The sequence below is a fragment of the Pteronotus mesoamericanus genome, unplaced genomic scaffold, assembly GCF_021234165.1.
Source record: "Pteronotus mesoamericanus isolate MK-2021 breed Mesoamerican mustached bat unplaced genomic scaffold, CSHL_Meso_final contig_74, whole genome shotgun sequence".
In the NCBI taxonomy this organism is placed as follows: domain Eukaryota; kingdom Metazoa; phylum Chordata; class Mammalia; order Chiroptera; family Mormoopidae; genus Pteronotus; species Pteronotus mesoamericanus.
This window is the reverse complement of record NW_026555247.1, coordinates 25,323,274-25,347,495: the sequence shown is the minus strand read 5'-3', so window position 1 is coordinate 25,347,495 and position 24,222 is coordinate 25,323,274. Positions and strand designations below refer to the sequence as shown.

General features: G+C 40.8%; 1 protein-coding gene across 1 annotated transcript in view; it reads right to left on the bottom strand.

Moving 5' to 3' along the window:
• Nucleotides 1–24,222, bottom strand: part of KATNAL2 (katanin catalytic subunit A1 like 2) — a 61,985-nt gene that overhangs the window by 6,896 nt on the left and 30,867 nt on the right. Inside the window, 8 exon segments of the mRNA XM_054583862.1 lie at nt 6,845–6,955; nt 9,264–9,355; nt 13,840–13,958; nt 14,157–14,220; nt 17,495–17,593; nt 20,384–20,461; nt 20,670–20,768; nt 23,251–23,349. Coding sequence (XP_054439837.1) covers nt 6,845–6,955; nt 9,264–9,355; nt 13,840–13,958; nt 14,157–14,220; nt 17,495–17,593; nt 20,384–20,461; nt 20,670–20,768; nt 23,251–23,349 — 761 coding nt within the window.

The following is a 24,222-nucleotide window of genomic DNA, read 5'->3' as shown; positions in this document are numbered from 1 at the left end:
AATTTTAGGGCTGGGTTTTTACATAGTTTGATATGATGTAATTATTTCCCCCAGGGAGACAGACTGCTTGAACCAGGTAAGTTTACTCCTGCATGTAAGACTCTGAAGCCAATATAAAGGTCTATTCCAATGTTCTCAATAAAAATATGCTACTTTCTTAGAGAAGAACTTGGGCAATATGTAGCAATGTACTTAAAAAAAAACTATACTTTTTGATACAGTAATTCCAGTTCTAGAAATCTGTTCTAAAGTAATAACCAGATTTTTGTCAAAGATTTTTTTTCAGGGAATTTTGTTTTGGTGTTATTTACAGCAGAGAAAAATTGGGAGCATCGTATATGTTCAACAGCAAAGGAATGATTAAATTGTGGTCCATTCACATGTGGTAATTTTTGGCAACCATTACAAAATCCAATTTTTGAGGATTATTTAATAGCATTGGAAATGTTCTTACTATATTATTACGTACTGAAAGCAGGACACTAGTGGGAATACAAAATGTACAACCTCTGTAGAGGAAAATTTAGCAATCTCTACTATAATTTCATGCACATTAACGCTTTTACCCAACAACTCTACTTCCAGGAACCTACTCCAAAGATACACTGGCAAATACACAAAGTGATATATGCACAACATTACTCTTTGCAGCACTATTTGTAATAGCAAAAGACTAGAAATAACCCAAATGCCCATCATTAGGTTATTGGGATAGATTACCGTATGCACTGAATGGCACATACACAGATATAAAGAAAGTAAGGAAAAATTTTCTGAATTTATTTGGAAAGATTTCCAGAATATTTTATTAAGAAAAAAAAATCAAGATACAGAGCAGTTATGTAATGTTTCCTTTCGTGTAAGTAAACCAAGTTCAGTTAGCTTGTGAAATTCTTAAAGAAAAAGTAATCCTCTAGAGTTTAGCATGTAACAACTTAAATCTGTATGTCTGTCGATTCCTACTGCTAGTCCAAAGAGTCCCAACTGGGGGGTGATTTTGCCCCCCAGGGAACATCTGGCAATGTCTGGGGACATACTTTGGTCATCACAACTGTGGGGTCATGCTACTGGCTCTCGTGAGGAAGGGCCAGGGATGCTGGTCAGCATCATACAGTGCTGACGACAGCCCCCCAGACAAAGAGTTATCTGGCCCAAAATGTCAGTAGCACTGAGGTTAGGAGACCTGAATTAGCTCTTCTGTCCTAGTTAGGCCAAGTCTGTACCATTTTCCTCATCAAAATGTTATGGGAGTGTTGGTGTTATTACTGAGAAACACTGTTATATACACAAATGTAAAATAGATTTACATATTAGGATAAAATGAATATTAATTATATTGACACTATTAAGAACTAAGATTTTCACAGTTAAAGAAAACATACAAATATAAAATCAAAGAATTTAACTGAAAACCTTGTACTCTTAAATTTGAATGGGAAATAGTAGTATAAAACCATTATTTGCCTCTTTTGAAAACCATGTACTATGCTGTACACCTGAAACTAACAGAAAATAATGTTGAAAGTAAACTGTAATTGAAATTTTTAAAAAATTTTTGAACCCCCCTCAAAAAAAAAACAATGTAGGGAATATTCCAGTTCTTCAATGGGATGCTGGGTTCATGGGTATGATTTTCAGTGTTATGCTTCGCAACTGACATATATGATGTATTTATATGTATCAAATATTTCCTAATTAAAAATTTTTTAATAATTTAAAAAGTGAGATTTTGAAAGAGTATGCACCAAACTACTACGAGCAGTTATCCTGAAGACAGAGGAGAGGATTATGGGGGACTTGTACTTTCTATTTTATATAATTCTAATCATTTAAATCCTTTAGAGTAAATCAGTTACAGTTATATTTGGAAAATCAAAAGGCCAATAAGGTTTAAAGGTAGAAAAAAGAAAGAAAGCTAAAAATTCAACCACTGAGTCAGTGACCCATCTGAAAAGACGCAGGAGGTGAGCTGTCTACCAAGGGCCGGAGTGGGAAGTGAGAAGCACCAGCAACACTGAAACAGGAAGGCCTCTGTCATGCAGCTTTGTGCCTCTGTCCCGTTATGAGCCACACTGCCCACATCGTGTACAAGGAATTAAATTTTTTTTTAAACTATGTATTTCTTAACTCTGCCTGATCAACAGGCCAAGGAATGATGATAATCCAGTAGCAAGGAGCACCCTCAGTTGTGCGACTGTGACTCTCTAAATATCACTTCCCATTAAAGGGAACCAGAGCTCTGGGAATCAGTGGCTGACTCCAGGGCTGGAGCAGGATGTACACATGGAACTTGGGTCATCTTGTGCAGATAACAAAGAAGCTTGGCCTTGGTCGCACCTAACAGCAGGACAGCTAAGAAGCAGAACCCCAAAATTCCACTTTGGGTAAAGTGACTATTGGGAGGCCATGATCAATCTCTGCCACAGTAGCCTGGGGGCAGACAATTGAGCCTCTCGATCTGCACTGTCCAATATGGTAGCCATCGACCACATGTGACTGCTGGACACTTGGAATCTGGCTGGTCCCAATTGAAATGTGCCATAAGTGTAAAACTTTCAAAGACTTACTATGAAAAATATAAAGTAAAATATTGTAATATTTTTATGTCGATTACATATTGAAATGGTAATATTTTAGATCTGTTGGGTTAAATATAATGTTATTAAAGTGAATTTTATGTCTCTTTTTATATTTTTTAATGTAGCTACTAGGAAATTTTTAAGTGTGTTGTGCCTCACATTCTATTCTATTTAACAGCGCTGCTGTAAAATAACCAGTTATAGTATCTCCTAGCTCCAGACCTAGGAAGAACAGACATGGGAAGTTTAGCAAAAGCACAAGGAGAGAAAGGAAGCAAATATGTTCAAAAAGGAAAGAAGGAAGAGAAAACAGAATGGGAGAAAATATCTACACATTATATATCAGCTAAGATATCTGTTTTATATAAAAGAGAATATATAAAACAAATCTTATAACTCAGTAATGAAAATACAAATTTGAAAATGGACAACAGATTTTGAAAAGACGTTTCTCCAAAGAATATATGCTATTGACCAAAAAGTACATGGAAAGATGCTCAGTATCGTTAGTCATCAGGGAAATGCAAATCAAAACTACAGAGATACCACTTCTCATCACTAGGATGGCTATAATAAAAAAAATATAATAACAAAAGTTGATGAGAATGTGGAGAAATTGAAACATTCATCCATTGCTAGTAGGAATGTAAGATGGTGCAACACTTTGAAAAGTTTTGCAATCCCTTAAGTAATTAGATATAGAATTACCTTAACAATTCCACTTGTAGTTATGAGAAGAGGAAAATCTATAGAAACAGAAAATAGATTACTGGTTGCCTCTGCTGTGTGTGGGGCGGGGGGCGGTGATTGCCAATGGGTATAGGATTTCTTTTGCAGGTAAAGAAAAATGTTCTAAAACTGATTATGGTGACGATTGTACAACTATATAAATACAGTTAAAACCATTAAACTGGACACTTTAAATGGGTGATTATATGGTATGTGAATTATATCTCAACAAAGGTTTTAAAAATCTGATGAGGCCACACCTGACAAGTTATTAGATCTGGGCAGAGGGGTGGGAAGAGAAAGGAGAGAGAGGAAGAGAGAAAGACACTCGCTGGTTACCAGTGGAGGTTGCTAGGGCACCAACTCATGAATCAAAAAATCAGAAAGAAAGAATTTTGCTTTTCTATTATGGATTATATTTCAGGGTAACCAAATAACCCTATTAGATGAGTGAAAGTTCTATTGTAGAGAATAATCCCAGCTATCAATTAGAAGGAATGATAGAATCACACCTCTACTGAAATAAGTGGTTCAGGCAAAGATCATCAATAGATGCTAAAAAAAACATGGATGGAAACTGTACACCTGAATCCACCAATTGATCTCGGCATTCCCCAAAGCTAGACAACAGGACATTACCTACTTCTCCCTGGATGCAGTGCAAAGTGATGTCGGCAGCATCACCTATGAAGTATGTTTGCCAAAAAATTATATTGATTCTGAATCTAATCCATCTAACATTTAGTCTAGAGTAATTATAGGGGTAAGGAAAAGAAGCTAAATACTACCATGAGAATACAATGAGCCAAATCCAGAAAGTTTAGACATTCTGCAGGACCATCTTCCTGGCAGTCAAGGTGATAGCAGTTGGGGGTTGGGTGGGGACAGGGAGTCTGTACTAGGTTAAAAGAGACTTAGGGGAACAACCACTTACAAAATACAAACCTTGTTTGCATACCAGTTCCGTAAATCATTTGTAAAAAGACATTTTTGGAACATTATGGAAAATCTGAATATAAATTATTATATGATATTAAGGAATTAATTTTAATTTTGTTGGGGTTGATAATGGCATTGTAGTAATGTAAGAAAACGTCTTTATTTCTGAAAGATGTACACTGAAGTATACGAGGAGGGACCCCAAAAAAATTACATGGAATAATCTTCTGGAGGACGGGTCCCTTGCAGCACAGGCTTCCCTTGCCAGGTGGGTGTTGCAGGAACCCACTTGTATCAGTGCACCACTGGCGTTGTTGTGAAAGGCTGCGTTTGGCTTCAGTGAATTTTTATTCAAGACTCTTTCAGCGCGTTTGCCCATTTTATGGTGGGTCATTTACAAGCATACCTGCCCACACCACGGTGAGTATTCAGCAGTCTTTGACAAAAAACAGCATGACCCCCGCTCACCACCCTGCCTATTCACCCGATCTCACCCCGAGCAACTTTTTTTTGTTCCTCAGATGAAAAAAGTCCTTGAAGGGAAACATTTTGCCAATGTGAGAAAGGCAAAATAAAAAAATGGCAGGATCACCAAAAGGCACCAAAATCAATGAGTTCAAAAACTGTTTTGAGCAGTGGAAAAAAAAGTATCAATAGATGTATTGCATTAAATGGAGAGTACTTTGAAGGTGACTAAAGTTTAAACATGTACGAATAAATACACAATTTTTATAAATAAATTCCGGATTTCTTGTCTGTCCTTGTATATGTGGGAAATAACAATCTGGGATAAAATTTAATATATTCAGCAGAAAAAAAAGGAGGGAATGCAGGAATAGATGAAATCAGTTGGGCAAGATTGTTAGTTACTAAATAAAACTGGGAAATGGTAGGTTCATTGTGCTGCTTTGTCCTCTTTAGTGTTTGGAATTTTTCATAATAATAAAATGTTATTTTAAATCCCAGCAGTGCTCAAGATTATATGGGTTAGAACATGTTGGTTCCAAGGTCTATTGTAACAAAGCAATCTGTGATATAAAAGAGTCCAAGCTTAAAGGCATGTGTGCATTTGTCATTTGACATTTTGAGAGGCAATTCTTTAATTTGATCTTTAATTGTTTGCTAGTTACTGAATCTTGTTCTTCTCCTTCTTCTCTTTCCCTTTCTCCTTCTCTCCTCCTCCTCCTCCTCCTCCTCCTTCTCCTCCTCATCCTTTTCCTCCTTCTTCTCCTGCCCCCCTGAACCATTTTGTTTGGAGCTTACCAAAAAACTGGTCACCTTAGGGAAACTGTGGCAGCATACTAACTTTCTCAACAAAGTCCTTGATGTCACTGGGAGTAGAGGGTTCTCCATTCCTCCAGAAAATGTGTACATCTCTCTGGGTGCATAGACCTTCCAAGAGCCACAAGTGAACTTACTGTTTTCACACAACATCCCCTGGGACACAAGTAGATTGTTTTGATCAACCATGTTTCAAATGGATGAAGGAACAGAGACTTTCTCTGAAGGATTCTACAGTCACATTTAAATGATGTGTCTCTGTTTGGACCCCACTTTACTATTGTCTACAAATAACCTGTGTCTTTCAAAATGTAAAAGGCTGATCACCTTAGCACACTAGAAAACATCTGATAAATTTGAGGGGAGGTGGAATCAGGTTTAAATTATGAATATATATTTAAAATAACAGATTAGACATGAACGTCATGATCTCCTCTCAGTGACCTCTACTTTGGGAGGCTGGACGATCAGCGTGCACTCCAGAAGAGTCCCATCTCTGGGGTGGAAACAGAAGCGGAAGGGCAGAGGTGATGGAAGAGTGTCACAAGTCTGAGCTCTGTTGCAAATTTGACTTTTAGGCTAGAGTAATTATAGGGGTAATTATTCTATGTTGACTTTGGATGGATTGACCTCCCTTGACCTTGGTCCCCTTCTGTATTGTGTCTTACCTGCATCTCAAAAGAAATAATGGAGGTGAAAATATTCTTGGAACTATAAAGAAATTATAATGATTTTAAAAATACGCTTTCCACATAGATCGTTGTTTTTCCCTAGTCAACATCTCTTATTTCCCAATCCCACTTCCAGGATTGTTCTTAAACTATTCTGGGATACAGTTTAAATAAAATGCTCCGGGAATAGATCATATTTTTAATTAGAGATTATTTAGCTTCCTATTTACTGTGCAATATTAAAGAAAAGATTTTCCTCCTAACTTAAAAAAAGTTGAACTTTAATACTGTTAAAATCCAAACATGCTAGTTCTGAAATATTTTTGAGTCCTGGAGATTTTAGCATTTTATAGTTTTCTGCCAAAGTCCTGTTTAAACACAGTAGATAAATTATCTTTAAACTCAAAATGTTCACTTTTAAATATTGTGAGTGATAGCCCTGGTCCATGTTCCTTCTATTAAGGCAGATTTCTTTCACGGTACAGATACCAAGGATTGAGGACTTGAACAGAAAAGCCTTCAGATTAATCTTCTGGGGCTGGAACCAAACAACGAGGCATTGCCCCAAGTGGTCAATATAATACCTTCATCTGTACTCAGTGGCTCATGAACATGCATTCACAACATACTCTCAAAATCTCTCACCAGGGCAGGTTAGACGCTGCTAAGACAAAGACAAGATCTTCGGAGCGAGCCAGCCCGTCCATCTGCACCAGCAGCTCCGTCTTCATCCGAAGGCTTCCCTCATGCTCTCCCCTAGACAGAGACAAGGAGGTGAGGTTCTCCCCTGCGGGGCCTTCGCTCCCAGGACGGGGCAGCACTCACAGCGACGACTCAGTGACTGCGCAGCGCGCTCTCTTCTGACAGCCAACCCTTTCCCTGCCTCGTTCTCAGGAGCCACTCCTACTAGAGAGGGAGAAAACAAGCCGCTTGGCATTATTTTCCGAATGAGAATAATAGAGTAAATGAATAGAATGATGATACTGAAAAGAAAACCACAGGCTAGCAGTGAACTAGAAAATGACCGGGGGGCAGACGGTGCCACTGGCAGATTAAATGCAGCCCGGCTCTGTCCACCTGTAGTACTGTTGACCCCTTTTTAAACGGCCTATTTAAGAATAATCCTTTTCATTTATATAGCAGGCATAAAATAACTTTCGTGGGAAGTATTTCTTTTAGTATAATGTATGGACATAAACTGTCCAAAAAGAGATCCCCTATTAGTCTGAATCTGTTTCACTCTTCTAATAAGAGGAGCAGTAAGGACATGGGACCTGTGCTTTGCCTGCACAGCGGCTGGAGGCAGTCCTCTTGCAAACTCATCCTCCAAGCTCCCCAGCCCCGCTGCCAGAGACCTTCCCACCAAGGCAGAGCGCACTGCAGGACCCCAGCGTCTAAAGGGGCTCTACATGCTGGCATCCGGCAGGCTCTCCTTTCCTCTTCACTTGCATCAAAGGACATAAAAAGGACAAAGAAATGCCTGACTTGGACATCATGACATTCAACTTCTCTTCTCTGCACGTATATGGTGGCGACCCACATCAGGTATGTGGTTTTCACAGAAAACCCCTTATATTTCCTCCTAGTTATTATTCTTTTAACATAAGAGGACCCAAGAAGTCTTCCAAGCACCTGCCCCGATTCCCTGACAAGTTGAAGATTCTAGTTTTAGAGTTTAAGTTCCAGACAAGGAAACAGGCATTCAGTACAAAACCTGGAGCACACTCAAGGGTAGCGTATGAAGAGTTTCCAGGTTAGCTCAGTCCAAGCTGTGGGGGCCCCGGGGATAGAGGCTGACAAAGCGAATGTAAGAGCGAGCGCACAGGTCACTAGGGTTAGGCAGACCAGGCGGCCAAGGCCTTTGCAGAGGGAATGACCACTAGGATGGTCTGGTGGCTCCCAGCCTGGCACCTGTGTAGTTGCCGGCTCCCATCAGGCCCCATATGGGAGGCCAAGTGCCCGAGCCTGGGGCTGACGGCACCCGTGAAGCCACGGAATCATCATCCCATTTCAATCAATGGCAAAAGTCCCATGGGCTTTAATGGTGGTTCTTTCCTGCTGGGAAAATGGTTTTCAATAAGTAAAATTTCATAAATTATATTCTAGTTATACTTCCAACAAGCTAATTATTTGCTTTTTATTAGTATTAGTTCTGCCTTGATGATAGGCTGTTAGAGGCCATTAATAAATGCAGTTGTGTTGAGATTTCCCAGAGAACTGTTTTTTTCAAGCCAGAGAAGCCAAGTTTCCTAAAAAGTTTCAGGGAAAAATACCTCTGATCAAGACAGAAAGGGTGGGGCTGGGTGGAAAAAAGTGAAGGGATTAAGCAAAAATAAAAACAAAACCAATAAAACCCCTCATAGACACGGACTACAGGTCTGATGGTTGCCAGAGGGGTGGGCAAGGTAGAAGAGGGCGTAGGGTAAATGCTGACGGAAGGAGACTTGAAAATAAAAAGACGGGGAGGCATCTGGAAAGCACACGCACATACACAGAGAAAGCACATTACAGTCTGCGAAGTGAACTAGAAATAAACAGGCTTGCCTGCTGGGGACATTAGCAGACACTTCATCTTTAGAGATGAAATAAGTGGCATATTTAAATTCGAACGTGCTGAGCCACAACCTGTTGTCACAGAGAAGCAGTGGCTTCCCTGGCCTCGCACACCTTGTCAAGGGCTGCCCCTCTGGGCACTTGGCTCTTTGCAGCCCCGGTCCCCACAGGCAGCCCCTCTGGCTCCAGAGGAGGCGCTGCGGCTATTTTAAGCCAGCAGAGCTGTTACGTTCTCGCAGCCTGGGACTCTGGGACTGGGGGGTCTTCAGGCCTGAAAACCACTCTGTGGGGAAGGGGGGAAGGGAGGATGACATTTCCTCCGGTTATAAAAACTACTTAAATCAGCTATTCAGTTAACAGGATCTAATTTAAAGACCTTTCCGTGTGTCTGCAGAAAATTTGTGGGCTTATTAATAGGCTCATTCTGCTGGTAAATGTCGATGGGCTTCCGACCATCAAACACACTTACAAGAGGGGAGAAGTGATGACCGAAAAAAACCCTGTCTGTTACCCAGGAGCCGTGCCTCTCTGGCTCATCACCGACTCCAGCTCGTCCAGAAAGATGGTGGAGGGGGCGTGATAGCGAGCGAGTTCGAATAACACCTGGTTGGGAGAAAAGCAACCACATGGTCAAATTCATATATTTAAAGTCCTCGGATGCTCCCAGAGATTAAATTAACCATTTCATTTAGAGGAAGTTAAATCATACTATAATATTAACCAGTTATGCTACACTCTGTTATTTCACTAACAACTTTATAATCATCACAATTATTTCTCCCCAGAATATCCTGTGGGGTTGGATGGGCCAATTATTTCCATTTATCACTTGAAAAAATCAGAGCCAGAGTAAGCAGTTATCTCAAAGTTACTAATCTTAAATAGGAGAGCTTAAGATAAAACTCAGTTCCTGAACTTTCAGTCCGTTAGCTAATCCCTGAGACCCTGTCAGTGACGTGTTTCGTAGGGACACAAGAGCCTAGGAGTGTGTAAAATCAGCTGATAATTTTTCCTAAACCTTTAGGGACAAGGAGAGGGTTATGCTCAGAAGGAAGAATGGCTGGGAAAGGATAGAGTTCCAGTCACGGGTGAAAAAGACCAAAGGGTTTTGCCCCTTTCTGCTCCCAAATCACTCCACAAGGTCCCCAAACCACCCCAGTACTGCTGTAGCCTCGGGTATTGAAGGCAATTCCCAGCTGAATAAAATGTTCCATTCCAGAATGAAATGTTACAGACTGAACAAGAACAGGAAAGCAAGCAGTGAAAGAGCAGCCATATAAAAACAAAATAAAGAGCTCTAAAGGGAGATGCGGTGGTGATGAAAAGAATATAAAAAAACTAAACCTTTTTTTTTAACCCCGAAACTGATCTCTTGAGCACCATACACAATTCTTCACTGGTTGATTGGAGAAAGCAGCAGAGATTTAGAAAAGAATAGCGGTTCTTTAATAGGCAGAGGGGATTTATTCTGCATGTCACTTAGCATGAGCAAAGCATCACAGAATAAACGCAAAGGTGAAAGGCTCCGAAAAAGCCAGGTTGAGGATTTCATGAGTAGTAACGGGTCATCCCTTTCAGGTCTCCCTGGCACTGAAGGGAAAACTGCTCACGCGTGTGGTGCATCCCTGCTCATGCTCAAGTATTTCCCTTTATAGAGTCCTGTTCCATTTGGCCAAGACAACTGGCCCAGCCTAATGAACTGAGAGAGTGGCGTCAATGCCGGGACATTCATCACACGTGCCTTTTAAATATAATAGAAACCACCTCATTAGAAGCAAGTAATTGCTCTCCTTGTCACAAAAACAGGGGTCCAAATACACTTGATATTAAGGATGGCAATAATCTTCCCAGTGAAAAAGTGGAATATTAGAACCATTCATGTTTCTAAGGAGCTCCCTAAGATACAGAGAGACCAAGGAGTAAAACAAGACCAAACATCGAAGTGGAAGGAGAACCACATCTGGAGCCTCTGTCTCCATATAGACCATGCCACTGCTCTTTCCACTGCCAGAGAGTGTATGGAATCCTGGGTAAGTGCTCTGAGAGCATTAGTCTAAAATTTTCAAAAGTACTTGGAGGAAGTTAAATCATACATTGGGTGGGGGGCGGTGGTGTTGGAAGATGTAAGCACCAACAGGTGTGTGCATTTGCTAAAGAGACCACTCAACTAACTATTCAATAGCATCAACTCCTAAGAGGCATGAACATTAGAACGGGAGGGAGCAACATAACCCCAGGGTTCTCTATAAATAACTCTTAATTGGAATAGAAAGAGTAGCGAATGGTAGGAAAGCTTCTTTGATTTAGGGGAAGGTCCTGAAGGGCTATCTTTAGCTGAAAGCTTCATAGTAAGGAGCTTGATAGCATGACCAAAACTTTGCAGATGAAGATCTTTTCAAGAGCTCAGAAAATAAAGTAGCTTCTGAAAGGATAGATGGTGAGATCCTTCACGAGTAGCAAAGGTTATCTGTTTTCCTCTTGACTTATTTTTTAAAATATCCAAAATAAAAATTCATTTCAGAGAAAAAGAAACACAGTTTCTTCTAAACCTATAAAAAGATGCTCATATTCATTCAGAATGAAAGAATGCATAGTTGAGCACTGAAATAGTGCCTTCAATATCAGATTGACAAAGATTTCTAAATTTGGGCACTACACAGTGGTGGCCCAGGTGTGGGGAGGCAAGCACGCTCACCACCGGTGGGAGTGGAAGCTGGGCCAATGCTGTGGGTAGGCAGCTGGGCAATCGGGAGGTTCATTTCCTCTCACACAGAAATTGCACTTCAAAGAAATGTATACATGAGTACATGACTACATATGCAAAGTCATGTGTATGGTAAGACTGTTCCCTGTAGCTTTGTTCATAATAACAGGAGACTAGAAACAACCTAAATGCTCACCAAGAAAAGGCTGGTTTAACGCATTTGGGGGCACACCCATGCAATGAAATACCATTCAGACATATAAAAGAACACACTCTGCCTATCTCTAATAGTGTGGTACAATGTTCAGGTGAGAAAAAAAACTCTGTGAGGTATACAGGGGTATGAGTGGTATGCTCCCACCTGTGTTTAAAAAGAAAGAATGATGTGGTTGTTGCTGTTAACATAGATATAAATACATGTTCTATAAGGAAATTTATTTATATGAAACATTTTACTTGTATCTATGTTGACACATGGATATATATGTTATAGTAATAGTTGCTTCTGGGGAGAAGGCTTAGGGGTCTATATACCCCTTTGTACTTTTTTTCAAAAAGATTAGTTACTCTTTAAATGTATGGTAAAGTAAGGGGAGAAATCATTTCCTCATTCTTAAAATTCTAACAAAATAATACTGAGGCAGGAGAAAACTTTAAAGAAAATGCTCACAGAGAAGGAAGAGTTCTGGCTAAATGACTTTTCTGGCTAACCAGAACAAGTTTTCTGGCTCACCAAACAAGGAAATCCACTTAGTTTTAGTCTTTGTCGAGAATATTCATAAAATATCTGAATTCATTCTTCTGTCTAGGCAAGTCCTGTCCAGGGAATATAACATAATCTTTCTTTGCGCACCTTTCAGTGTCTTGCACTCAAAGTTCTAAACAGCCCTTTTCATGACAGGAGACAGATTGAAACTGATTCTAGGGCCATTCTGTAAGAGTTTTGTTGTTCCTCCACATGCAGAAATGGGACTTAAAAAAAAAAGTCTTCAGGCTGACGAGGGTTCTAGGTAGTTGGATTTCAACTTATTAAAATCCAGCTAATTAGAATCACAAGGAACCCACAGTTTTAGGATCAGCTAAATTCAAGACTCATCTTCAGATATGATGAGTTAGATTCAAGATGAATAACAAAGAAACAGAATATGTCAACATAGATTTCTATGAGTTACAGTCTTGAAGGGGTAATAATAATTTATAAAAACATACCCATTTAAAACGATTTGGGAACAATATCAAAATAGTAAATAATAAGTTACTTTAGATAAATCAACCCTTTAACAATATTCTATTATGCCTTCCAATTAAGCCATAGTATTTTGGAAATGAATCCTCCAAAGAAACATAATTTCAGGATAATATTTTAACTTATTTTCAGAAAATATATAATATTTGTATTCACTTAGTATTGATTACTTATCAGTCATTCTACAAAGTGCACTAGTTTAACAGGACTTCTGAGAAGGACCCAACTTACATTGAGGCATAAATCATAAACAGGTATTCTCTAAAAGTAAAATTTTATAATATAAAATATACCATAAAGTATGAATGAGATATTGTAAAGACAGAAACAATCTCTTAAGGAAAGAAAAAAAAACCCTATAGGCTATGAGCACTATTGAGAAAGGTTGCTCAGAGCATCTGAATGAATAATTAAGTTTTAAGTTTCTTGACTCTTCCTTTGAGTTCCTAGTACAGGGACTAGCATACAGTAGTAGCCTCTCAACAAATGTTAACTGAATATACTGCACATGCTTAATAATAAATGCTTCGTGAATGAAGGAAAATATAGGCCACTTCAGAGACAATTTTTTCCCAGCTTTCATTCCTAAATTGCATGAGTCACAAAAGGGCTGTTGGTCAAATTCCCAAAGGAAAGGAGATCATGTTTTGCTGTTGGGAGTATAATTAATATCCACATATAATAGTCAGTCCACCCCCTGGGTTTTGGGTAATCAAGATCCAGGATAAATTCTAGCATATATATCACTTAAAAACAAGTAAGCTGTGATATCATTTTGTACCATTGTATTCTGCTGGAACTTATTCTAGAAAAAAACAAAATCAAGCATCCCTGTACCTATGAGACAAACTAGTGGTTAGCAAAGAGGGGAGGGGCTGTGGGGCAGGCGAAATAGGAGAAGGGAATGAAGAGGTACAAACTTCCAGTTATAAAATAAAGAAGTCGTTGGGATGTACTACACAGCATAAGGAATAGAGTCAATAATATTGTAGTAACTTTATATGGTGATAAATGACTTATTAGGGGGATCATTTCATAATATGTATAAATATCAAATCACTATAATGTACACCTGAAACTAATAGGATATTTACGGTATGTCAACTATACATTAAAAAAAAAAAAAAGAATTCCTACCCGAACAAGTTTTTCTGAATCCCCTCTCCATTTGCTGACAATGGTAGATGCAGAAATGTTAAAGAAGGTTGTTTTGCATTCTGTGGCCACAGCTTTGGCCAGTAAAGTCTTTCCTGTACCTAGAAACACACGTGGAGAAAGTATGAGTGGCATTCGAACTTGTTTTCTGTGCTTACAGACAGAGTCAGTGTCATGAGCAAAAAAAGGAGCAAGTTGCTCAGCTCTTGCTTGCTCCATCCCGATGTGAGCACAGACAGAGCAATTCATCCTCTGCATGCACACTTAATAACAAGACCAAACCAGAACGATCTGCTTACCTGGAGGGCCGTAGAGCAGTAGTCCTTTCCAGGGGGAGAGAATTCCTGTAAACAGCTGTGGGTACTGTGGGAACAAGGAACAGTGATGAGGTTTGGTATCAGCATGTAAGTCACACCCTTGGCACAGGCAACCTAGTGAAGCTGGAGTTGAACACAACACAGGTCTGAGAGCCAGGGTTTCCTTTTATTAAGGCTGGCTGTGTGCGTGTGTGTGCGTGTGCGTGCGTGCGTGCGTGTGTGTGTGTGTGTGTGTGTGTGTGTGTAAAATCTGAGATATCCCAACTTTACTTTCACACTTGATCGGAAGGCATGGCTTAATTTGTGCGGCTTTTTAAAAGAGCAACTTTTTTTAAGGAAAAGAAAAGCATGTGTAGGTACTTTTATGCTCCATTAAAATAATTATTTCTTACATGCGTAACATCATTTTGCTACCACCCCAAGTTCTATATGCAGAGCATTTGGCAATCTCTTGAAGACCTAGCAGGTATGAACTTTAAGAGAAGCACTATAACCAGCAAATAAAGGTGTACGAGGTCTCTCCAGAAGGTATCCAGCCATGTAATATGAAAAATAAAGACATTTCTTGAAGATATACAATACAAGAAACATTGTACATAGGACAATGACACTTCAGCCCCATTCAAAGTAGTCACCTTGGAACCTCACACAGTTCTCCCAGTTGCCATCAGGTGCCCCATAGTGTTTTCCTGAATCTCAGCGATGGTCTGAAATCTCTTCCCTTTCAAAGGGATTTTAGTTTTGGGAAAAACCAGAAGTCTGAGGGCACCAAATCTGGGTGGTATGGGCACCGAGTCACCTGGATGATTTGACATTTTGCCAAAAAACTCTGCATGAGACATGATGCATAAGCAGGCACATTGTCTTGATGAAGCTGCCAATCACCAGTTGCCCACAGCTGCAGCCTTCTGAACCATCTGAATAGTTTTCATGGAGGAATGTTCAAGCTTAACGCAAAATTTGATGCATACTTGTTGCTCTACTCACTCAGCCATTCTGAATGTGAGGCCACACAGTACACATGCTCACTCAATGGCATCTACCGCCCCACTGACTAGTAGAGTGAAGTCATCATTGTTCATGCATGCGCATTCCAGTCCACTCTCTTTGGCTGCTAGGTTACATCGATGTCACACAAACCATCCTCATTATATCAACAATGGTTGGCCGTTTTTCAGACAGACATCATATGTAAAGAAAGCACAAAACTATGGTAGAGGCTGAGTTAGAAGCTGTGAACAGTCAGTGCTGAATGCATTTTGAGACACTAGCTCTAAACGGGACATGCATGGACTTCAGTGAGTCTCTCCCATTATTTCAAGTTCAAACAATTTAGATGCAGGGGTGTCCAACCTGCGGCCCACCGGCCACATGTGGTGCAGAATGGCTATGAATGTGGCCCAACACAAAATTGTAAATTTACTTAAAATATTATGAGATTTTTTAATGATTATGTGTCACAATGTATTTAATGTATGGCCCAAGAGAACTCTTCTTCCAGTATGGCTCAGAGATGCCAAAAGTTGGATATCTCTTGAAAGAGGGTGGGTAAGGTTGGTAGGGAACAACCAGAAGGAAAGATAATGATAAAATTATACCTAGCTATCAGTATCTTGCAGATGCTAATATCAAATCTCTAATATACAGAGTTCATAATACCATGGAGATAACACATCCAGAGAGTTTCAGTGAGATGTTCCATCTTTTCCAGAAGCCTTAGTACTGTAGATCCACTCAGAGGACATGGTGAATAAACTACTGATTCTGAACACCAGTATATTTCTTTTTTTTTAAGACTTTATTTATTTATTTTTAGACAGAAGGGAAGGGAAGGAGAAAGAGAAGGAGAGAAACATCAATGTGTAGTTGCCTCTCGCATGCCCCCCACTGGGGATTGGGCCTGCAACCCAGGCATGTGCCCTGACTAGGAATTGAACCGGCAAACCTCTGGTTTGCAGGCCAGCTGCCAATCCACTGAGCCACACCAGCCAGGCCTGAACACCAGTATATTTCTTATCCACCTGTCTTAACAGGAAAAAAAGGTGGGAAACACAATCCAAATTTATTGATTTTTGTCTCATTCATTCGGATAGAAGCATCCAAAAGTCAGGACCTGCATGGGCTCAGTGATAAAAATAGATTATTTAATAAATTTGTAATTCTGACTGCATTAGACTACAAAAAATGGCCACAAATTATTTGCAGCTCCATCCACCAAGAGGCAGAGTATATTTCTCCACCACTTGAATCTGTGCTTGGCCTTGTGATTCTGGCCAATGGCAAATCACAAGGACATTAGCAATTAGAAGAAAAGACTTGAAAATATAAGACTAGTTAATAGGAAGAATATAAGAATAGGCATGGGAAATACTCATGGATTGGGACCTGCCTGCCCTTCCTTGCTTCTGCCTCGGAACCCTCTGCCAGCATGTGAACGAACAAGACTTGGCTTGCCTGCTGGAGGATGAGACGCCTCAGCTATCCTGTTTACCCCACCCTTCCCTGCCTCTCCATCTCTTCCACCCACCCTGGCTCATGCCCCAGACACGTGAATGAGGCCAGCAACATCACCTGGTAAAGGGAGGCGCCAACCCAGCTGAGCCCTGTTCAAACTGCCTACCCACAGAACTGCAAACAAATAAATGATTGTTGTTTCAGAGGCACTACATTTTGGGCGGGGGGGGCATCTGTTATACTGCAAAAGCTATGTGATACACTGATCTTCTCATCATCACGTCTGTTAACCAAACGTGGAGAGTCTTGTTTTCCATTTCTCTTCCTGTTCAGTGAGCCACTCTGCACGAAGACTTGTCAGGAGCAAGCGGAGAGCACAACGTGCTAGCTTGGCTGGCCAGACCCCTGGAGGAGGCTGTCTAGTCTTTACAGCCAGCCAGAAGCAAAGCCCAGGTGATGGGGGGGTGTGTGTGTACGTTGGGGAAGGCCGATCTGTGAAAACGAAGTGAGTCGCCCTCTCCTACAAGAACTATTTCTACTATAGTATATTTTTAGGGAGGCAGACTAATATGAACCAATATTTAGGACCTACATGTATACTACATGTATACATGTATACTACAGTCTTAGAGTTAATATTACCACTTAGAAAAGATATCTACCTTGAATGCACATGTAACATTTCCAACTGCTTAGAATGGACGGGGCCCTGGTACTCCAGTACTGACAAAGTATTGTGACACAGGCAAAAATTTAACTTGTGGACAGAAAATCATCCTGTGCTTCTCTCCCCATTAGGTGTATGATATACAGTGTGTTCAATGGATAATGAAAGAAATAACCCCCATGAGGCTTCCCATCCTTACCCTTATAGGATACACAACAGCTTCTTTGACTAACTGCTTGGCTGCATCGAGTCCAATAATGTCATTCCACTTTATGTTTGGATTATGGAGATAAATGTCCTGCAATGCACATTTGATCATTTTGTTAAAACTAACGTTTTCCTCCACAGCTATAATAAACACAGGAGCCGCAGAATCCTTGACTTACAGTGGGACTTAAAGAGCTGGTGATAAAAAAATTTTTATGTTAGATATATGTATATATGCACATTGTAATTTTACATTAGTTTACCAAAGGGGTACCATAAGAATATCCAATGATTTTCCCTGAAGGAGATATCGATAATATAATATGGTACTTTTAGGAGAGAAAAAGAGAAGCTCCTAAAGACGGACTATACCTGTCTTCAGTCAATAGCAAAGCATGCTGATTTATGACCATAATCAAAGAAACTACAGGAATATGCCTTCAAATTACATTAACTTTTACTGCAAAACATAGTTCCTAGCCAGTTCCTAGATTCTCTCTTGCTCCTTGATCTCACAAACACTTTCTTAATTTGTTGCGTGAAAGAGATAATGCTCTTCTGAAACCAATTTCTCTTTTTCCCTGGTAATTGCTCCCTCCTTCCATCAAGAGCAATTGCTACTACAAAATTCAGGGAGGCCGACAACCAAGCAAAAGTGAGTTTTCCCCTTTCACGAAGAGCCCTGTAGCAACCACCTGGGGTAATCAATTGAGGTAGCTTTTACTGATAACTCATTTACAGTTTCCAAATTTCAATTTCACGGGACGCCTCAGAACTGTCACTCAGGGGGCTCTCTCATTAGGAGCTGTTTCATGCAAACTGAATATCTAGAGTGTTACTTTAAAAAAAAAAAAAAAAGCCTCTTTTCCAAAGTCGTTTTGATGACTACACGACAATCTGGAAACTACTTTTATAACTTACTTAATTTTTAAATAAGTAATACATGCACAAGTTCAAAGTCACAAAAATATATTTTTAAAATGCTGGTGAGATGTTATGTTCCAACTCGTCCTCCATCCTCCCAGTTCCCAGTGTCCCATAAGTGACAACTTTTATTAGAGATACTATTCATACAAGTGACTTGAGTCATGCCTAATATGCATGATCCATTCCTGGATGAGATGACAGAGAGGGGACTTGATCTTCTAATATCTTGGGAGAAACTACCATTTCTTTAAAGCCTGGATCTGCATGCCCACCAGCTACTCATACATAATAGCAGTATTTCTTCCCTTCTTCTAACGTTGACATTGAGTTCCACATGGTAGTGTTTAATTTCTCAATAGGAAGGTTTTCCTTATAGCAATCAAATGTTATCTGTCAGTGCTCAACAGGGGTGCCTCATGAAGTGGTGAGCTCCCCATCACTGTAAGCATTCAAGCAGAGGCTGGATGACTGCCTCCCCTGGTACTGTAGAAAGGATTCCAGATGGAATCATTTCAGGCCACTTCCACTCTCCAACTCTATCAGCACTAGTCATGTTATCCTTTTGCAGAAATAGTAATGAGACTATTGATTTTTGTGGCCATAAAAAATATTTCTCTCTGCTCTCTTATGCATCCCAGTTACCACAGCCTGGCTCCATCCCTCATCCTCTCTCACTGGTGTTAACTTCAGAGCTGGTCTCCCTGCCCCCACTTCTTTAATGTCCACCCACCGCACTGTCATTAGAACAAGGTATCTAAAAGCACATTTGAATATCCCATTCTCAATGGACACCTTTGAAAGATTCCCCACGTCCTACAGCATGTTCCCAGCCCTGGGCCCTCTTCAGCGGGCCGTTACTCAGGAACCCTGGCCTCTCTCTCCAGCCCCATTTCCCAGCACTCTTTGCGTTTTACTTGGCTCACTAGAAACACTGCACAATCAATATGGTTTCACAGGTATGTACTTTTGCCCAGAATGTCCTCCCACCATTGTCTTATACTCTTTATCATGTGGCTATTTCCTGGATATCTTCCTCACTTTGGCACAAACACTCCACCTTTACGTTCTTGAAGTCCACCTCACTTGTGGGATGAGAAACTTGCATTCAAGGACTGTGTCGGTGAGTTCACCGTTGTGTCCCAGCTGCCAGCACACACCTGACACGTAGTAGGCTGCTGGACCGAAAGAGAGAGCTGGGAACCCTGAATTACTCGGTGACTCTGCAGTTTTTTGCATCGTTTTAAACATCTGCCTGAGCTGGCCTAGATAGCTGGAAATTAGAATACATAAAATACAAGATAGCTGGAAATTAGAAAGTCCCTATAACTCAGGAATCTCTTCTATTCCCAAGGAACCTGCCCAAAGTCTCACATAGCCAGAAAGACGATCTAGACATCAAACCGAGGTCAAATTCCAGAGCCTGTGTTGTTAACCAGAAGACTTCCCTGAATTAGATGCTGGTGTTGGATGGCGGCGGCGGGGCAGCGTTCAAAAATCAGTAGTCTGGATGGTAAGCTCTTTCCCATTAATCTTGTTTTTCATGGAAATTTCCACTTATGAAATCATCAGACTCCTGACATCCTTATTTCTAGGCTTTGACTATTTAAACAAGATGCAGATACGTTCTTTCCTTTTCTAAGATGCTTTTTTCCCCTTAACTCTTGGCTAAGCTTAAAACCTTTCACCTGTCCCTTACTTTCTAAATCTTTTTTTTTCTTTTGGTTTTCTTGGCCTCTATAGTGAGATGGTGGGCTTTTTATGTTGTAATTTAATGATTCTATAATTTATTTATCATGCATTATTGTGCCTCTAAACAACATGAGAGCCTTTGCAAGTGGGGGCACTTTATAAATAAATGATCATATTTATTGTTATTAATAAAAGAAGCAGCCCACGATGCTCCAGGAGCCCCAACCCACCTCCGCAAATTGGCGAACTGAATGTCAGATCTTACCCGGCTCACCACGGCTGCCAGTTCTCGCATCTCACTGTTCATGCCAATGAATGCACTCAGAGGTTTCAGCAGTCGTTCCTGATAATGGGAACACAACACCTGACGTTATAATAGTGCTCCGTAATTTAGGAAGAAAAACAGGGCAGGGATCATGGTGACACAAACGGAGGCAGGCCGCTATGACCTTCTAACCAATCTCGAGGCTTCTCTGGACTCAAAATTATATTTTAAAGTTATTCTGGATTTTGGCAGTTTACAAGATGAATGTTACATTTTAGCCACTTACTGAGGGGTCTGGGTTACAGTCGAAGCTGTTCAAGCCAAGTTCGCTGGTTGCTCCTTTGATAGCATCTGTGAGCAGCCCTCGGAAGTCAATGATTTGGCCCTGAAAGGGAGTGACTGTTATTTACACCAGTAAAACTTGAGGGAAGACTATGTTTAATAGCTCGGCTTCATCAAACTAAGACACATTTATGTTCCTTGATGTGTAAGGCAAACTTAAAGTGAGGCTTTAAAAAGCACCTACACTAATAATGAATAAGGTAATTTCCTGAGGTTGGGGCACTCTAGAAAGAAAAAAAACACAAGTTGTAAATAAATTCTTTAGAATGAAGTTGGTTTGAATAGAAATTCAGAAGCATTGGTCTGTTCCTGACACATGCCATCTGCTTCCTTATATGTCTATTTCCCCTGTGCTGTGTCCTCCCTTGGAAACGTTCTACACTCAGAAAGAACTTATCAGCACAAGAGTAACGATAGTTTCTATTTACTGTCATGGATTTTCACCACTCAGCGGAGTACCTAACACCAAACAGGTATGCAAACTACCTTGTGAAGATTATTTCCAATTCTTTTTTTTTTATTTAAAAAATGTTTTTCAATTACAGTTTATATTCAATATTATCTTGTATTAATTTCAGGTGTACATTATATTGGTTAGACAATCATATAATTTATAAAGTGTTCCCGCCGATATCTCCAGTACTCACCCAACACCATATATAATTATTACAATATTATCAACCACATTTCCTATTCTGTACTGTACATCCCCATGACTGTTTTGTAACTACTGATCTGTACTTTTGATTATTTCCAACTCTAATAACACTTCTGCTGGTCAGGCGTGGTGTCCTAGTTTCACAGATGTGAGCGTAAGGCCAGGGAAGTTAAGTGATCTGCCTGGGGCCACACAGTTAACAAGTGACTTCAGGTCAGGATTCAAACTCGGACTCCTGTCTCCCACACTCCTTCCACTGCCACCTTGTCTCCCCTTTAGGAAGAAGGAACAAGTAAGGGTGTGTGGAAAAACAAATAACAATACCTGTAGCTGGCATTTATTGTTTATTTTGTGCTGGGCACCATAATAGGCCCTCCATTCATTACGACATTTAAAGCGGCCCTATGATTATTTCCATTTTAAGGAGGAGAGAGATGAGGCTTGGAGAGATTCAACAGCTTGCCCAAGGCTTACACATCCGGGAAGGTCTGAGCCAGGCTTTGAACCTAGGCCAGCTGACTCGAAAGCCATTAATTACCTTGAAAAGTAATACACCTAGTACATTCGCAAGGGGCACTGGGGAATCCTGAAGCTAGGGGCCCTAACGTGGCAATGAGAGACACTTTTTGCAGATCAGTGCCCTGGCCATACACCTTCATTTAGTTTATGAACATTTGAAACACTAGGGAGAAAATTGTGTACATTTTACCCTGAGGACATTTCTGCTGAAGGAGAATTTATAGCCAGACTCTTTCAAAGGTTAAGTGCTGGGTTAAATCGTCCCTTCCTTATGACCTGATCGGAAACATCCACTCATATGAACTTGAGACATTCAGGAGAGAACCCAATGCCATAAGACTGCTAGGCACAAAAGTGCCTGAAAATACCATGAAAGTTGTAAAGGTGAACAGCAGAATATTTCTCCATGGGAGACACTGATTCGAATGGTAGCATCTCCAGCGATCACTCATGTCATTGAGGCCCTTAAAAGGAGCTAGGTCAGGCCAATGAGACGGCACCCTTGCTTTCCAAGGAGATGCGCCCAGCTTCCCCTCCAAACACAAACAACCCAGAGCTGAGTATGGCCCAGAAGGGTTGGCTGGATGTAAGCCAGCCGTCCTGGAGTTTGAGAACGTGATCAAAGAGAGAAAGATGACTCTTAAAGAAATAGAACCCTGGAAGTTACAATCAAGAGTTATGCTCGTGTTGATGCTACTTTCCATTTCCAAGTCACATGTTTTACCTACCTTTTGACTATATCCACTCAATCTGGGTCTTTTCTGTTTGAGAAATTATTATTTACAAATCAGAACATGAGGCTCATCATGAAGGAGGAAGAATCTCTATCAAGGACAAGATCAACTCTCTGGCAACAGAGGTTTCATGGTTCACAGGAAATTATGCTCCAGCTGAAGCCAGACTCCAAGGAGGAGGTGACACCACTAATCAACAACCAGTGACAGCGCAGGAAAGAATGAGTATGCGGCCACATCTTCTTAAATAATGCAAAACAGTCATGCCCACCGTCATGAAAGAGGAAGACAGGTTTATCATTTTAATCACAAAATGTTTAAGCTGCAAGGAACATTAGAAACCATCTGTCCCAAACCCCTAAACTTGAAAAGGAGGAAACTGAGCTCCTTAGAGATGGCACCGTTCATTCAAGTTCATTCATCCAGAAAGAGGATTCAGACCAGAGCCCCAGGGTTCTAATCCTTATCCAGTGCTCTTTGCAATTCACCACACAGCCAACCTGTGATCATTACATATTAACTTTTCTGTTTGACAGAAATAACGTTTTTATTTTCATTTTTAAAAAGAAAAATAAAATTCCCCTTTCATTGTCAGGTTTATGAGTTCCACCTACTTTGTGTGGACGAATGTTTTCTTCTCTGCTGCCTCTGTTGATTCCTGATATATTTAAGCCAAAGTCAGCGCTCTCCACGCGGGCATTATTGACAACCTCCTAAAGAAAGAGGAAGACAGGTGGAAGTCAGCTGTGGAAAGTAACATAGAAATGCTGGTTGTAACTGCCTATCCCATCATCCCAAATCAAATGCTGGAGATCAGTTCTGGACATGGGAAACCCCACGCATAATCCAGCTGCTTCCAGGTAGCCCCAAGAGGAATTAATTATCTGCCTGGGCCATGGGAGGAGCCGGTCTTGGAAGCCAGGGGCTCTGAGCGGCTTTTCCAATGGCAGAAACAGCTGGGCCTCAATCCATGCCCACTCGCTGGCTCATCTTTTCTCCCATGACCAGAAGCATTTGTGTTCAGGGGTGGCCGAGTCTGGAGAGGCAGCGGTCAGCCATTTCCTGTTGGATTTATCCTGCTGCTCCTCTGCTTCCCCTCCGCCTGGGTCAGGCTGCAATGGCCAGACCACCCGCCTCTCTGAGGGTGAGATGTTCCTTTTGACCAACTTTGACCGAGTTTCATGATTATTTCTTTCTATCCCTCCAGACATCTTTGATATTGATTCTGTTTCACAATTTCTATTGGTTTTCTTTCCTTTGAAACCTGGTATGTTTTGTTCTGAACAAGGAGGTTCTAGGCATGGATATCCTAGGTCAGGAGCTATTGGTTTCACCACCTGCTGGACCCTCCCCTCTTGTTGCCTGTCTCCTCCCCAAGAAAGCCCAGTGTGGAGGTCTGAGGTGGGAAGCAACCACGGGCATTTTGGGAAACCCAACAGGAGATTCTGAAGCCTAGTTGCACGCAGGACTACCCTGGCCTATATTTAGGAACCCAGGAATGCGCTTCAGGGCAGGAAGGCCTGCCAACTACAGTTCCCTCAAATGGGAGGCTCGAACTCTGTAGCAACCAGGCCCTCCCGCTCTGG